Source organism: Podarcis pityusensis, assembly GCF_964106645.2.
Source record: "Podarcis pityusensis genome assembly, chromosome: 4".
Classification (NCBI taxonomy): Eukaryota; Metazoa; Chordata; class Lepidosauria; order Squamata; family Lacertidae; genus Podarcis; species Podarcis pityusensis.
Window position 1 is genome coordinate 14830753 of NC_138027.1, and position 14201 is coordinate 14844953.

The 14201-nt window shown below is 43.7% G+C and overlaps 1 protein-coding gene across 2 annotated transcripts in view; it reads left to right on the plus strand.

The window, feature by feature from the left end:
- LOC308475115 (glutamate carboxypeptidase 2-like) overlaps positions 1-14201 on the plus strand; it is a 48997-nt gene that overhangs the window by 13257 nt on the left and 21539 nt on the right. For both annotated transcript variants that reach the window (XM_081002037.1, XM_081002038.1), the window contains exons 6-10: positions 1209-1395; positions 3405-3498; positions 10246-10344; positions 11824-11909; positions 13078-13197. In XM_081002037.1, the coding sequence (XP_080858163.1) occupies positions 1209-1395; positions 3405-3498; positions 10246-10344; positions 11824-11909; positions 13078-13197 (586 nt within the window). The remainder of the gene's footprint in view (positions 1-1208; positions 1396-3404; positions 3499-10245; positions 10345-11823; positions 11910-13077; positions 13198-14201) is intronic.

Here is a 14201-nt window from a genome sequence, read left to right on the forward strand (position 1 = left end):
CCTGCTGCTGAACAGGGTTTGGACGTGCTGTAATTTTACAAGAGCCTAACTTATGCCGGCATCTCACACATAGAATTGCTTCTTTAGTGTTGGAGCTCATGATTTCCATTTGCACATAACAAAATATGTATTTTATCAAAGTAATTGTTGAACTGAAATTAATCTGGAATGGATTAATCTGTTTTGCATTACTTTCTATGGGAAAGTGCGGCTTGGTTTTGGAACGCTTTGGGTTTGGAACAGACTTCCAAAATGGATTAAGTCTGAGAACCAAGGTACCAGTGTATATAGAAATGAGCAAACCAGTGATATTTTAGGGAGCAGGCTAGCAGGCGGAGCTCATTACTTACATCATAGGAGTCTACACAACACAAAACACTGTTGCTGTATGTAGGTTTTATTTTATTTGTTTTTTATCTTATATTTTGGAAATGTACATCCAGGTTCTTTTCCTTTCAATTTTTTTTTTTTTTTTTTTGTGGCTCCCAAGAGAGTGCAGCCTTAAGCTATAGCTTGTTTAGGTTATGCATAAATCTGGCACTGCAAGTGGTTCAGCAGTGGAATCTTATTTGAGCACTGGGATCTGGTGGGGATGGGGTAGAAATCCCATTAGGTTAGGATTTCAATGCAAACCTACCTGCTTTGCACTGCCTAAAACTGTATGCAAAAATGAAACACAGTGGTCTGAATTTTGTGATGCAGTTCTCCAGCCAAATAATGTGTACAAAAATGTTATATTGGGGAGGGGGGATGTGTGCATAAAAACATATGAAAATATATTTTAAAAAATAGCATGAACTGCATAGTTTTACGGTAAATTGCTTGCAAAAAAAAGCCCTAACATGTTGATGAATTTTCATGAGCTTTTTTTAAAAAAAGAAACAAACTGATCCAGAACAGTAGAGAACTAACATAAGACTGGAAACTGGGATAAATTGGAAGCAATAGATTCATCCATCCCTAGAGACTGCTGACACCATCAAACTTTGAAGGCAGCATATTAGGGAATGTCGTACGCAAACTGGGGGGGGGGCAAACTGGGGGGGGGGGAATGTCCCCATTGGCTGCTATGGTGTCTGGCTGTGTCCACAGATAAAGACTTGGCCATCTCTGGCAACTACCAGGCTGTGCCATATGGAGGCAGCCTCTCACCTTTGCAAGAAGGAACAAACTAACAGCAGCATCAATGTGATTCCCACCCCCACCAGGTGAAGAATGCTGCTGCTGCTGGAGCCAAAGGGGTCATTTTATACTCCGACCCAGCTGACTCTTGTGCCCCTGGAGTAGAGCCTTACCCAGCAGGGTGGAATCTTCCCGAAGGTGGAGCTCAGCGTGGGAATGTCCTGATTCTGGATGGTGCTGGGGACCCCCTCACGCCAGGGTATCCCGCCAAAGGTGAATGAGACTGAAAATCACACTGCTTTATTTTGCATTCCCCCATTGCATTAGAGGGATACATTCTGAAATGTGGTTAACCGGGGATTGGGAAAAATGGCAAGACAATGCCATAAGGTGATATATGTTTGAAAGGATAGTGGAGATTGCGAATTATAATCGCAGTTCTGTATCCCAGATTTAGGGACACGGGTGGCGCTGTGGGTTAAACCACAGAGCCTAGGACTTGCCAATCAGAAGGCTGGTGGTTTGAATCCCCACAACGGGGTGAGCTCCCGTTGCTCAGTCGCTGCTCCTGCCCACCTAGCAGTTTGAAAGCACGTCAAAGTGCAAGTAGATAAATAGGTACCGCTCCGGTGGGAAGGTAAACGGCGTTTCCGTGCGCTGCTCTGGTTCGCCAGAAGCGGCTTAGTCATGCTGGCCACATGACCCAGAAGCTGTATGCCGGCTCCCTCGGCCAATAAAGCGAGATGAGCGCCACAACCCCAGAGTCAGTAACAACTGGACCTAGTGGTCAGGGGTCCCTTTACCTTTATCCCAGATTTAAACTGGATTTGCAGTGTTTCCTCTGCTCGGGAAAATCTGGGAATGTATTTTTTTTTTTTCATTCCTCAGAAAAGTTTATTTGTGTATGCCACTACTGCAGCCCATGTTTTGTTAGCCCCAAAATGGAAAATTAGCAAGGTCCTAACTAAAGAAGAATGGCAATTTAAGCTGACAGAATATGTGCAGCTTGCAGATTTGCCGTATAGAATAAAAGAACAAGAAGAATGCGCGTTTAGAGAAGGTTGGAAAACGTTTATTGACTATATGGAGGGAAATTGTTTACACTTGGAAACGTTGGCAGCATCAAGATGAATTCAGCAGTGTAAATAAGCTTTGATAGATGTAATAATGGAATGCTGAATGGTTTAGTTTATGCAAAATATGCAGGGGGTTATGATATACAAAATGAACCATGGAAAGAGAAGAAGGGAAGTCATTGATATTTTAACGATGTTTAAATGAGTATTCTAAATTGTAAAACAGAAAAATTAATAAAAATTAGAGAGAGAGAGAGAGAGAGAGAGAGAGAGAGAGGAAGCCAGGGCTCTCTAGAAGGATGGGGAAGAGGTAGCCCACCAGATACACCAGCAGTTGCCCCTCCTTTTCCTTTCCCATCAGGCACCAGCTTCAGTACGGAGATCTTTTCTTATGGGGCATTTTATGCAGATCAGGAAGCGCAAGGAACAGGCTAGACTGCAGAATGCTGGAGAAATATTTTTAGTGGGAACAAAAACGCATGCGCTCCCCATGACCACCTCACTTTGATAAGATAAGCCCAAGCCTGCACCCACTGAAACTCTAAAGGGCTCTGAGAAAGAGGCAGAAACAGTGGGAATGTCTTTCACAGGGGTAAAGGGGGTTTGAGAAGTTGGAGCACAGTAAGCAAACAATATTGACAGTACCAAACCATCTGCCAATGAGTGGTTCCTTTTATATGACAAACCTGCAGGCAAGGTTTCTTGCTTTTAACTTGGCTGGCAAGGAGTTTGAAGCCCTTCGTAATTAAGCAATATTGTAATTAAATACCTGGGGTGATACTCCAAAACATTTCTCTTCAAAGGAACTGCTAATGGTTTCTGGTAGCTGCCAGACTTTCTATTGCACACAAAAAATGGAAGAACTTAAATGATGTGCCTCTTGACCATTGTGGCATAAGAACTTATGAAACCTCGGAATTGCTGAAAAGATAACTCACGGGTTTCATGTGGTGGAAGGCAAAGAACCAGCAGAACAATTTTATGCAACTTGGTGGGACTTTTTCATCCTTACCTGCACCTAAAAAAAGAAATACGGTCCTCCAAAATTATGCTTTTGTTTAATGTATGTATGCTTACCGTTGTTGCATAAGCAACTTTCTGGTGACTTTCTGCATACTTGTGTTGGAAACTTAATTAATTTATTAATAAGCGAGCAATGTTGTAATTATTAATTTCAATATTTCCCCACCCCACCCCTTGACCCAGAGTACACCTACCGCTACGATGAAGCCCAGGCGACAGCCCGGTTGAACATTCCTGTCCACCCTATCGGTTACCATGATGCTGAGATGTTGCTAAGGTAAGCACACCTGGTGGTTAACATTTACAGGTTTAGTCGATTCCACAATCGGCTTGTGGGCCGGCATGGCGGGTTTCATTCACCTTGCTCCCACCCAGTCCGGGACCAACAGATGCGCAACACCACTGGTGTTTACTCCCAAAGCCTATATAAAAAATGGCAAAGGACTGTACAGTCTATTTACAATTGTTTCTCTCCCCCCCCCCCGCCCTAATATTGCTTTCAGGTAGGCAAGGTTATTGCCCTTCCACAGTGGTGAAACATATCTGATACATAAACCACTGAGCCTCTTGGGCTTGCCCATCGGAAGGTCGGCGGTTTGAATCCCGCAATGGAGTGAGCTTCCATTGCTCTGTCCCAGCTCCTGCCAACCTAGCAATTCGAAAGCACACCAGTGCAAGTAGATAAATAGGTACTGCTGTGGTGGGAAGGTAAATGGCGTTTCCATGCGCTCTGGTTTCTGTCACAGGGTTCCGTTGTGCCAGAGCAGTTTAGTCATGCTGGCCACATGACCCGGAAAGCTGTCTATGGGCAAACACCGGCTCCCTCGGCCTGAAAGCAAGATGAGCGCCGCAACCTCATAGTCACCTTTGACTGGACTTAACCGTCCAGGGGTCCTTTACCTTTACCTCCGTATCAAACTCCTTTCCTATGTGATGTTTGCCCTAATGCATGGCTGTGTTTTGTCTTGACTCAATCAACTGTGATTTCTGTACTTGCCTTGCCAATTATGGGATTGTTCGTCTGCTTGCAGAGCCTGATTTCTGTGTAAGGGTAAGATCTGCAGTGCTGTGAAAGCATAAATATGCAGGCTAGCAAAGCTTTCCATTTCTCAACAGACTGTCATTTTTCCCCAGCACTACAAAAAGGGTCAGGCTAGTCAGTTAAACAAACACCGCACCCTTGATTCACTGAGAAGCCCTGCATTCGTCACTGAACAAGGTAGAACCCACATATACCCAAGTGACTTGTTTATTTTTGAAAGGGCTCAGAGCAGAGCCATTGAGCGTTCCAGAGCATGGCTTAGCTCCAAGATGTCAATCTTGAGTAAGCTAATGCCAGTTCAAATCCTAAATGTCCAGTTTTGAGCAAAAGGTTACCTTGTGCGTCTACCCACAGTGACTGACAAAGCCAGCTGGGGTTACAGTTCCCAGGCCGAGACTTGTTCCTTGACGCTGGAGGAGTCCGTCTGAGGATATGTGGGGCAACAAATAATGACAAATTATAGGAAAATTAATAGGGGGGGAGGAGGATGGACAGAAAACAGGGAAATGGCTTTCAAAAAAACTATTTCACTTCAAGAATCAAGGAAGCTGATGGAAAAGAGACTTATCTGCACTATACTTAAAGAGTCCTTGTATTAGAACAATTAGTTATAAGAGAGATCATTCTTTTTCAAAAAAAACATTAAGAGAACACTCTGTGCTGGTACATGTTTTTCAGCCTTTCCCCACTTTTCCTTGTCTTACAAAGGCAGAAACCTTGAGCCAAAAAGAGAAAAGTCAAGGGGTGGGAGAGGAAACCAGGGCTTAATATAGCGAACAAAAAGGTCATAGAATCATAGAATTGTAGACCCCAAGAGTCATGATTTTAAGATTAAAGTCTCATGCTTTACCGACTGAGCTGTCCTAGCAGCTTGGGAGATGAAGTTCTCAAATATATTTTCAAAGAACACATTCCCCTCTTTTCCTAAATGGATCGTGAACTTTATTATCACTGTGGCAAGTCTGGGGTTCTTGAAGTATGTGGTTCATTGTGTAACTCCCAGTCCCTTTTCTGCAACTCCATCCTAGGCACTGCCCCCTGCCCCAGTTTAAGCTATAATGCTAAACCTGCTTATTAGGAAGCAAACCACATTGACCACAGTGGGATTTCTTTCTCACTTAGACATGCATTGGGTTATGTTATTATAATAATAATAATAATAATAATAGTAGTAGTAATAGTAATAGTAATAGTAATAGTAATAATAATAATATTTTATTTATACCCCGCCCTTCTCGGTTCAAAAACCAGGCTCAGGGCGGCTAGCAACAAATTTAAAACACTTAATTATAAAAGCAGCATAAAATACAGTATAAAAACATGAATAACAATAAAATTCAAAAATCAATTTAGGGGAAATAAGCATTAGATAATCCCCAGGGCTAGCTGGCTGAATTGGTCCTACTTGGGCCAGTGAGGAGGCCAGGGGAGAATTAGCTGTGGGGTCTCAGAGCGGGTGATCTTCATAAAAGGGGAGGGAAGAGAAGGGAAATAAATGATCAGGCTGAATTCAAATTAAAGGCCAGGTGGAATAGCTCTGTCTTAGAGACCTGACGGAAGGAGGTTAAATCCTGCAGGGCCCTAGTCTCATGGGACAGAGCATTCCACCAGGTTGGAGCCATCACTGAAAAGGCCCTGGCCCTGGTGGAGGATAGTCTAACTTCCTTAGGGCCCGGGACCTCTAAACTACGGTTATTCATGGACCTTAAGGTCCTCTGCAGGGCATACCAGGAGAGGCGGCCCCATAGATACGTTATGTTGCCATAGAATCCTAGTTGGAAGGAACCTGAAGATCATCTAGTTCAACCCCCTGGGATTCAGCAATCTTTCACCAAATGTGGGGCTTGAATCCACAACCCCCTAGGTTAAGAGTCTCATGCTCTACCAACTGAGCCATGAGTGATCTTGTCAATGTATGTCTACATGGTTCTCAGCCACATTATTGCACTAGGAAGATTTTTGCTTGCAGTCTTCCCACAGAGATTTGGTTGGCTGCTAGTGGGAAGTAAAAGACGAGCTTGTCAAAACCTCAATGACACACTGGGCAATAGATATAGGTCATGATATAGATTTTAACCTCTGGGAGGGGGGACTCTGGAAAAGCGATTTGAAGTTCACAGCATGTTACTCTTTGGAGGAGAACTACTTGAAAATGATTTACAGATGGTGTTGAACTCCGAGTAGGCTTGCTAATACGTATAAGGCTGAATCAGATAAGTGCTGGAGATGTAATGAGTTTGAGGGAACGAGAGCCAGTGTGGTGTAGTGGTTAAGAGCAGTAGACTCGTAATCTGGGGAACCGGGTTCGATTCCCTGCTCCTCCACATGCAGCTGCTGGGTGACCTTGGGCTAGTCACACTTCTCTGAAGTCTCTCAGCCCCACTCACCTCACAGACTGTTTGTTGTGGGGGAGGAAGGGAAAGGAAAATGTTAGCCACTTTGAGACTCCTTCAGGTAGTGATAAAGCGGGATATCAAATCCAAACTCTTCTTCTTCTTCTTCTTCTTCTTCTTCTTCTTCTTCTTCTTCTTCTTTCACATGTGGTAGACTTGTAAAAGGGTAAAAGAGTACAGTGGACGCTCGGGTTGCGAACGTGATCCAAACGGGATGCACGTTCACAACCCGCAGTGTTCACAACCCATGTCTGTGCGTCTGCGCAGGCGCGGGTTGCAATTTGGCGCTTCTGCGCATGCGCAACCACCGAAACCTGGAAGTAACCCGAAAAAACGCAAATTGAAGCGTCTGTAATCCAAGGTGTGACTGTACTGGGGAATGATCCATAATGAATTGAAAAAATGTTTAAAAGTACTCCCCCCCCCCTCCAAAAAAACAGAGTCCTTTCTTTTGGGGATAATTCAGACTGAAATCCCCAGGTGTCAAAAAACGTTATTTATGTATGCCACTACTGCAGCCCGTGTTTTGTTAGCCCCAAAATGGAAAATGAGCGAGGTCCCAACCAAAGAAGAATGGCAACTTAAGTTGACAGAATATGCGCAGCTTGCAGCCTTAACATATAGAATAAGAGAACAAGAAGAACATACGTTTAGAGAAGATTGGAAAACATTTATTGAATATATGGGAAATAACTGTATAACTTAATGCTGACAGATTAAGATAAGATCAACAGTGTAAATAAGGTATGATGGATGTAATAATGGAATGCTGAATGGTATAGTTTCTGTAAAATAGGCAATGATTTATGATATGTAAAATGAACCATGGAAAGAGAAGAAGGGGAGTCATTGATATTTTAAGGATGTAAAAATGAGTTCTTTAAATTGTAAAAAAGAAATTTTTTAAAAATATTATATACAAACATTTGGTTGGTTGCTGTGAAAACAGGATATTGGACTAGATGGGCAAAATACCTTATCCAGAAGGCTCTTTTTTATGTTCTGATGTTGCTTATGGCACAGAAGGGCATAAACAGGGAGGGCAATTTATCCCTTTTAGGGAGAACTCGACATCTGAGTGGCACCACAGCAGTAAAGGCCCTACTCTGTGCCTTAGCAGTTCTGACATTGGAACACTACTAAATTTGGATCAAGACCTTATTTGATGGTGTGAGGATATAGGGAGGTGAAAGAGAGAAGTTTCCCCCCTTAGATGTGAAGATCCCGAGCCATTAAAGAGAGGGGGAAGTTGCTTGGTCTGGGTGTTAATAGGGAAGGAGTGCAAATATTTTAAAACTGGTGAGACATGTTCTTTGTGAAGCCAACTCCATTCTGTGATGCGCCATTCTGTGCTAGCAGAATTTTCTTAAGGGAATGTATAAAATTATGGCATTATCAGAAGTATACACACAGCCCTTAATAAAATAAATGGAAGTGGGATTTTGGAGGGAGGATTTCTGATGAGACATGGAAATGAGTTTGGTGGCTGGTCCCTTCCAAAATTCCACGTCTTTATCATGAAAAAAGCTTCTACAAAGCTCTTGTTGAGTTGTTATCTTAAAGAATGAGCTACCTATTTCCAGAAGTTGAAGATAAATATTGGGTATATTGAGGCGTAAGAGCTGACTTTGTACTTATTTTGAGGAAGTGTGCTGGTATTTTTATTTTTATATTTTTAAAAAAGAAGCAAGGTCAAGAAAATGAAAGGATATTGATTAACTCCTGTTCTGATAGTTATCTTGTTTGGCAATCTTAAAAGTGAAGTATTGGATGGAGATGGATAAATGATTGCTGCGCTGGCCAACTGCTGTACATAGATAAGCAATCAGCCATAAGTGCAGACAAAAAGTACCCTCTATTAATCAGAGATCCATTGAGCAGGATATAGGCCGTGAAAGCAGGATTTATGTTGAAAATGACTGACAGTATTAAATATAGAGAAGGCAGGCAAAGGAAGTAAAAGTTTCATTGGGAAAATGGCCAGTGGTTATTATTGTACTGGAACAGATAAAGTGCAACCATATAGCTTATTTTGGTGTGCTGTAATCCTATGTTATTTTCTTCGTTTTCTCCTCCTCCTTTATATGGAAACTGTATATATACAGGAATCGTAAAGTTACTTTTTCATTTCAGGTTTCTTTCTTTCTTTTTCTTTTGCCTTGCTCGTTTCTGCATTACAGACTTTTGCATTCCAGATTTTCCTTCAAAAAGTAATAAGGGGAAAACGATGCACTGTTCTGCATTGGTATTCTATGGCTTGGGAACTATCTTCCAAGGGGAGATCCACAAGGAGTACATTGTAGTAATCTGTGTTGGAGGTTCCTAAGGTCTTGTTTCTCGGGTCATAACACAGAGGGCCTTCTCGGTAGTGGCACCTGCCCTGTGGAACGCCCTCCCTTCAGATGTGAAGGAAATAAGCAGCTATCTTATCTTTAAAAGGCATCTGAAGGCAGCCCTGTTTAGGGAAGTTTTTAATATTTAACGCTGTATTTTTAAACACTTGATTGGAAGCAGCCCAGAGTGGCTGGGTAAACTCAGCCAGATGGGTGGGGGTATAAATAATAAATTATTATTATTGTATGGTGTCCCTGTGCCAAAAACAATAGTGTCCAGTGGAACCATCCCATGCCTCCAAAACTGCCTCCTTTCACTCCTCCAAGAAGTACTGATGGTCACCAACTTAGGTGGTTTTGTAAGAGGGTTAGACAATTTCCTGTGGCTACTTCCCATGCTGACTGTGTTTCACATCCTCTGTTGGAAGCAGTAGGTCTCTGAATACCAGTTGCTGGAAACAGTGGCGGAGGAAGGATGAACCGCCCGGTGACGCATGCGCGGCAGCCTGTACGCAAGCGGCAGCCCATACGGACACTAAGTGGATACGCCCTGAATGGCACCCACACTGACTGTATGTGCACCCTCCACCGCTCTACAGCTGGGGGGAGGCAGCGGGCCATCTTGTCACCCCTCCCCAGCACGGTGCCCGGGGTGAACCACCCCCTCCGCCCCCCACTTCGTACACCCCTGGCTGGAAATCACAAATAGGGTGAATTTAGGTCCTGCTTGCAGACTCCCCATAGACATTTGGTCAGTCGCTGTGAGAACATGATTCTGGACTGGATAGGGATTTGTATTGATCCAGGAAGTCTCCTCTTAAGTTCTTGTGTTCCTTATGGTCGCTGGTAAGATTGGGTTTTCCTCTTCTCTCTTGATCCTTCTGCAGAAGATGGGTCTTCCTAGTGGATCACCCATCTCTAGCCGAAGGCATTCTAGGAAACAAGGTCTTCCACCCTGTGGCACTCAGCTGGCAAGTGATCTTCCAGACAAAACAACCCACAACCAAGTTTGAAAGCTTGGTTATGCCTGAAGTCTTTTCACCTTCCGGTTTTTATTTGCCAATCATCACCCTATGGGGTTTCGCAGCTACAAAATGGAAGCGCCAAAAGAGGGACCTGGGGGGGGGGGGGAATATTCTGGAAGCCTACATGCCAGAAGTTTCTTCAGTTTTGGAATTTTTGTAAGGAGGATCACACAATTGCTCCTACTTCTTTCTGGGATGGATGTCAACTGTAATGTTATCTTTTTCCAACAGGGACATGGGAGGACCACCCCCGCCAGATGACAGCTGGAAGGGAAACCTCTCTGTGCCTTACAACGTTGGGCCAGGCTTCATAGGAAGTTCTTCAAAAAGGTGGGAGGAGAATATAATCTTGTGATGTTGAGTAAATGGTCAATAGGAAAATGGAGCCACAGAACCTGCACTGAATAAGAAAGGTTTAGTTGGTTAGGGTAGTGTAGGCTGTCTGTCTGTCAATCCTCCTTGTTTGGGATCAAACAAAGATCCCACCTTATTGTACTTGTATGAGCCTACCTGAACTTTATTTATTTACTTATATGCCACCTTTTCCCTGACGGGACTCAAGGCAGCTTACATATAAACTCAAGAACCACTAAAAACATGGAAAAATCAATCATTAAAATACAATTACATATTGATGGGATTAAAATGATGTGCATATATAAAACTTGTTCAAAACATACCAATAATTACAATAAAAAAACAGCACGGCACCAGCCCTTTAATGGAAAGCATTCAGTTCCCAAAATCCTGTTGGAACAAAAAAATATTCACTTGCTGGAAGAACAATAAGGAGGGAGCAAATCAATAACTTCTCTAAGGAGGGAGTTTCAAAGTCTGGGAGCAGCCACTGAGAAGATCATTGTTTGTACTCCTGCTTTCTGGCTGACTGGTAGAAAGGTAAAGGTAAAGGACCCCTGGATGGTTAAGTCCAGTCAAAGGAGGCTGTGGGGTTGCGGTGCTCATCTCGCTTTCAGGCCGAGGGAGCCAGTGTCATGTGGGTCACATGGCCAGCAGGACTAAACTGCTTCTGGCAGAATGGAACGCCATGACGGAAGCCAGAGCACACAGAAACGCCGTTTACCTTCCCACCACAGTGGTACCTATTTATCTACTTGTACTGGCGTGCTTTTGAACTGCTAGGGTGGCAGGAGCTGGGACAGAGCAATGGGAGCTCACTCCATTGCGGGGATTCGAACCACTGACCTTCTGATCGGCAAGCCCAAGAGGCTCAGTGGTTTAGACCACAGCGGCACCCTTTACCTTTTTAACCCATAGAAGATGCTAGAGTAGCAGATGCATAAACAGGGTCTTCTCGGTGGTGGCCCCTCAACTTTGGAATTCCCTCACTAAGGAAATATATATGACCTCATTGCTGCTGGTTTTGCATATGACCTCATCATTGCTGGGACTTCCGCTTTCTTTCTTCCCTCTGCAGCCCACAGCACCCCCTTCCCCTCAGATCTGCTTCAAATGGTCGCCTCAAACCCTTCAAAGCACTTTGGGTGGGGCGGGATGGGGGGACTGCAGAGGGAAGGGGAATCCATTCTGCCAACAATTTCTGTTTCGCTGATGGATGCTTACATGTTGGACTCCATCTAGAAAGATGAGCACACAGGTTCAAAAAAAAAAAGTGGCTCTCATCTGGTGTTAAAACTAAGTCCACCTTCTGAAAATGATATTTTGTAATTTATACAGGACTATAACTGTGCAGAATTTCAGCCTTAATCCGTTCTGACCTTAAAGTCTAAAACATGCATTTATTTCTTAACCTGACACTTGATTTTTTTATATATATTGCACTTGCATTAGCAAAGTCAAAATGCATGTCCACAGCATCAAAGAAGTAAGAAGAATTTACAATGTGATCGGTACTCTCCAAGGTGCAATAGAGCCAGGTAAAGCCATTCCCTTGCTCACGTTCTTTGTGGGATCAAGCCAGCAGAAGGGTTGTAGTTCAGAGGTAGAATGCATGGTTTGTATGATAAATGCCCCTGGCATTCCTGTGTAGAGTTAAGAAAGGCTTTCACCTGAAATCTAGGAAGTCCTTTAAATTTAGACAGTCCTCCAGACCAGATGGACCAATGATCTGACTCCTGATTTAATAATAATGCTATATTTTCCTAATACAGTTGTACCTTGGTTCTTGAACGGAATCTGTTCCAGAAGCCCATTAGACTTCCGAAAACGTTCGGAAACCAAGGCACAGCTTCTGATTGGCTGCAGGAGCTTCCTGCACTCAATGCCATGCAATAACCTATAAAATAAATCCAGTGAAACAACAGTAAAAACTTCAGTGGCAAAAAAGTACTATCATAGACACCATAATTGTCATAATCCATCAGATGCTTGCTAGAAGATGCTGAAGGAAATTAATGATGGTGCCTGGTTGGTGCCTTTTTGGGGACAGCATTAGACATGCAGGGAGCCACAACTGAAAAGGCCCCCTCGCTTTAAACTTCCCTCAGAGGCGGAAGAGGGACCTCAGATTGAAGGGTCTAGGTAGGTATGTTCTGAAGATATGTTCTGAAAGATATCGAGGTCTTGAGTCATGCAAGGCTGTCTAGTCAAAATCACTTCTATTTTTTTGTTTTTATCCTGCTATTCCTCTTTTCATCATGGAACCAAAGTTTAGCCATCCTTCAAAATTCACACGTCTCCAAATTGAAGCGCACTTCTCCAGCTACAGAAAAATGTGCTACAGAAAAAAGGCACATACTGGCGTGAAGTGTGCATTTAAATACATTTAACATAGCCTATAAAAATGCAATTTATTAGGGGGAATGTCTCTGCAAAAATGTAGATCAGACAAAACGGCATATAAAAACGTACACTAGGGGAAAGTGAAACTAAAACGCTGGTGAATTTTCATGAGGACTTTTTAAATCAAATTGCAAACCGATGTGGGAACGGAACGAAAGATTGGAAGGATGAGAAAGGGAAACCAAAATGGTCAGATCCTCTCATCTCTAGCTCCAGATTTTCCTCAGAGGGGCCCTCAAGTAGAACTCTCGCTGTGATTTATTGCGCCCATTTAAAAATTAATCCTCATTTCCATTGATCCAGACAGGTACGTTATCCTAGGTGGTCACCGAGACTCTTGGGTATTTGGTGGGATTGACCCGCAGAGCGGAGCGGCTGTTGTTCATGAGATTGTCCGAAGCTTTGGAAAGCTGAAGCAGCAAGGTGAGACAAGAAGAATGCAGAACCTAAAAATCTGTCAGTTCGAGGATCCATCCATCCATCCAACATCTCGTCTTCCTGTGTGCTGTTCTACAGGTTCTTCTACCCCCTATTCTGAGGCATTTTTGAGGGGTGCACAGGGAGGAGGAGATGGAGGGGAAAGCCTAGGCTTCTACTAGCAGAACTTGGTACTTGAGTCCAGCCCAGTCATAGGTGCCAATTCCCTGGGGCACCCACACAATTCCCGAGCACCCACAAAATTCCCCATGAAGGGGCTGGGTTGTCGTGCATGAAGGGGGAGCAGGAAAAAACTTAAACACGTAGCAGGGTTTCCCTAAAAAATAGACCAGAGGCAATTGTACTTCATCCCACAGAGCTTTACTTGCTACTGAAGGTGAGTAGCTGTGCCAAAATGCCGGAGGAGCCTGGGCCCATAACCTGTCGTCCATGAAGGGGAAGCAGGAAAAAACTTAAACACATAGCATTTTCTGTACGTCCCCTGTACGGACGACACTGCAACACACATCCAGTGGAGCTGTGTGCATGCTTTAGCAGAGTTCTGCAAGTAGCCAGGTGGTGAAGAAATGTGGCATCACGATTTTATTATTTACAGCAAATTAAAACAACAAAACATGGCTGGTGTGAACAGCATCTCTCACACACGTCTTCTCTGTCGGAGAGCAGAGAACAAAAAGCAAAGACAAAAAGCACAAAGAATGGAACTTCTCTAGTCTGAGTTCCGTTCCCATACTTACAGCAGTATGGAATGTAAACATGGAATCATATGACCCAGCAATGGGAGAATGAATTACAGTCATGCCTCATGTTACATCCGCTTCATGTTACGTTCTTTCAGGTTACGGCCCACGGCGACCCAGTAGTACCGGAAAGGGTTACTTCTGGGTTTCGCCGCTCGCGCATGCGCAGAAGTGCAAAATGACGTCATGCGCATGCGCAGAAGTGGCGAATCGCAACCCACGCGTGCGCAGACACGGCGCTGCGGGTTG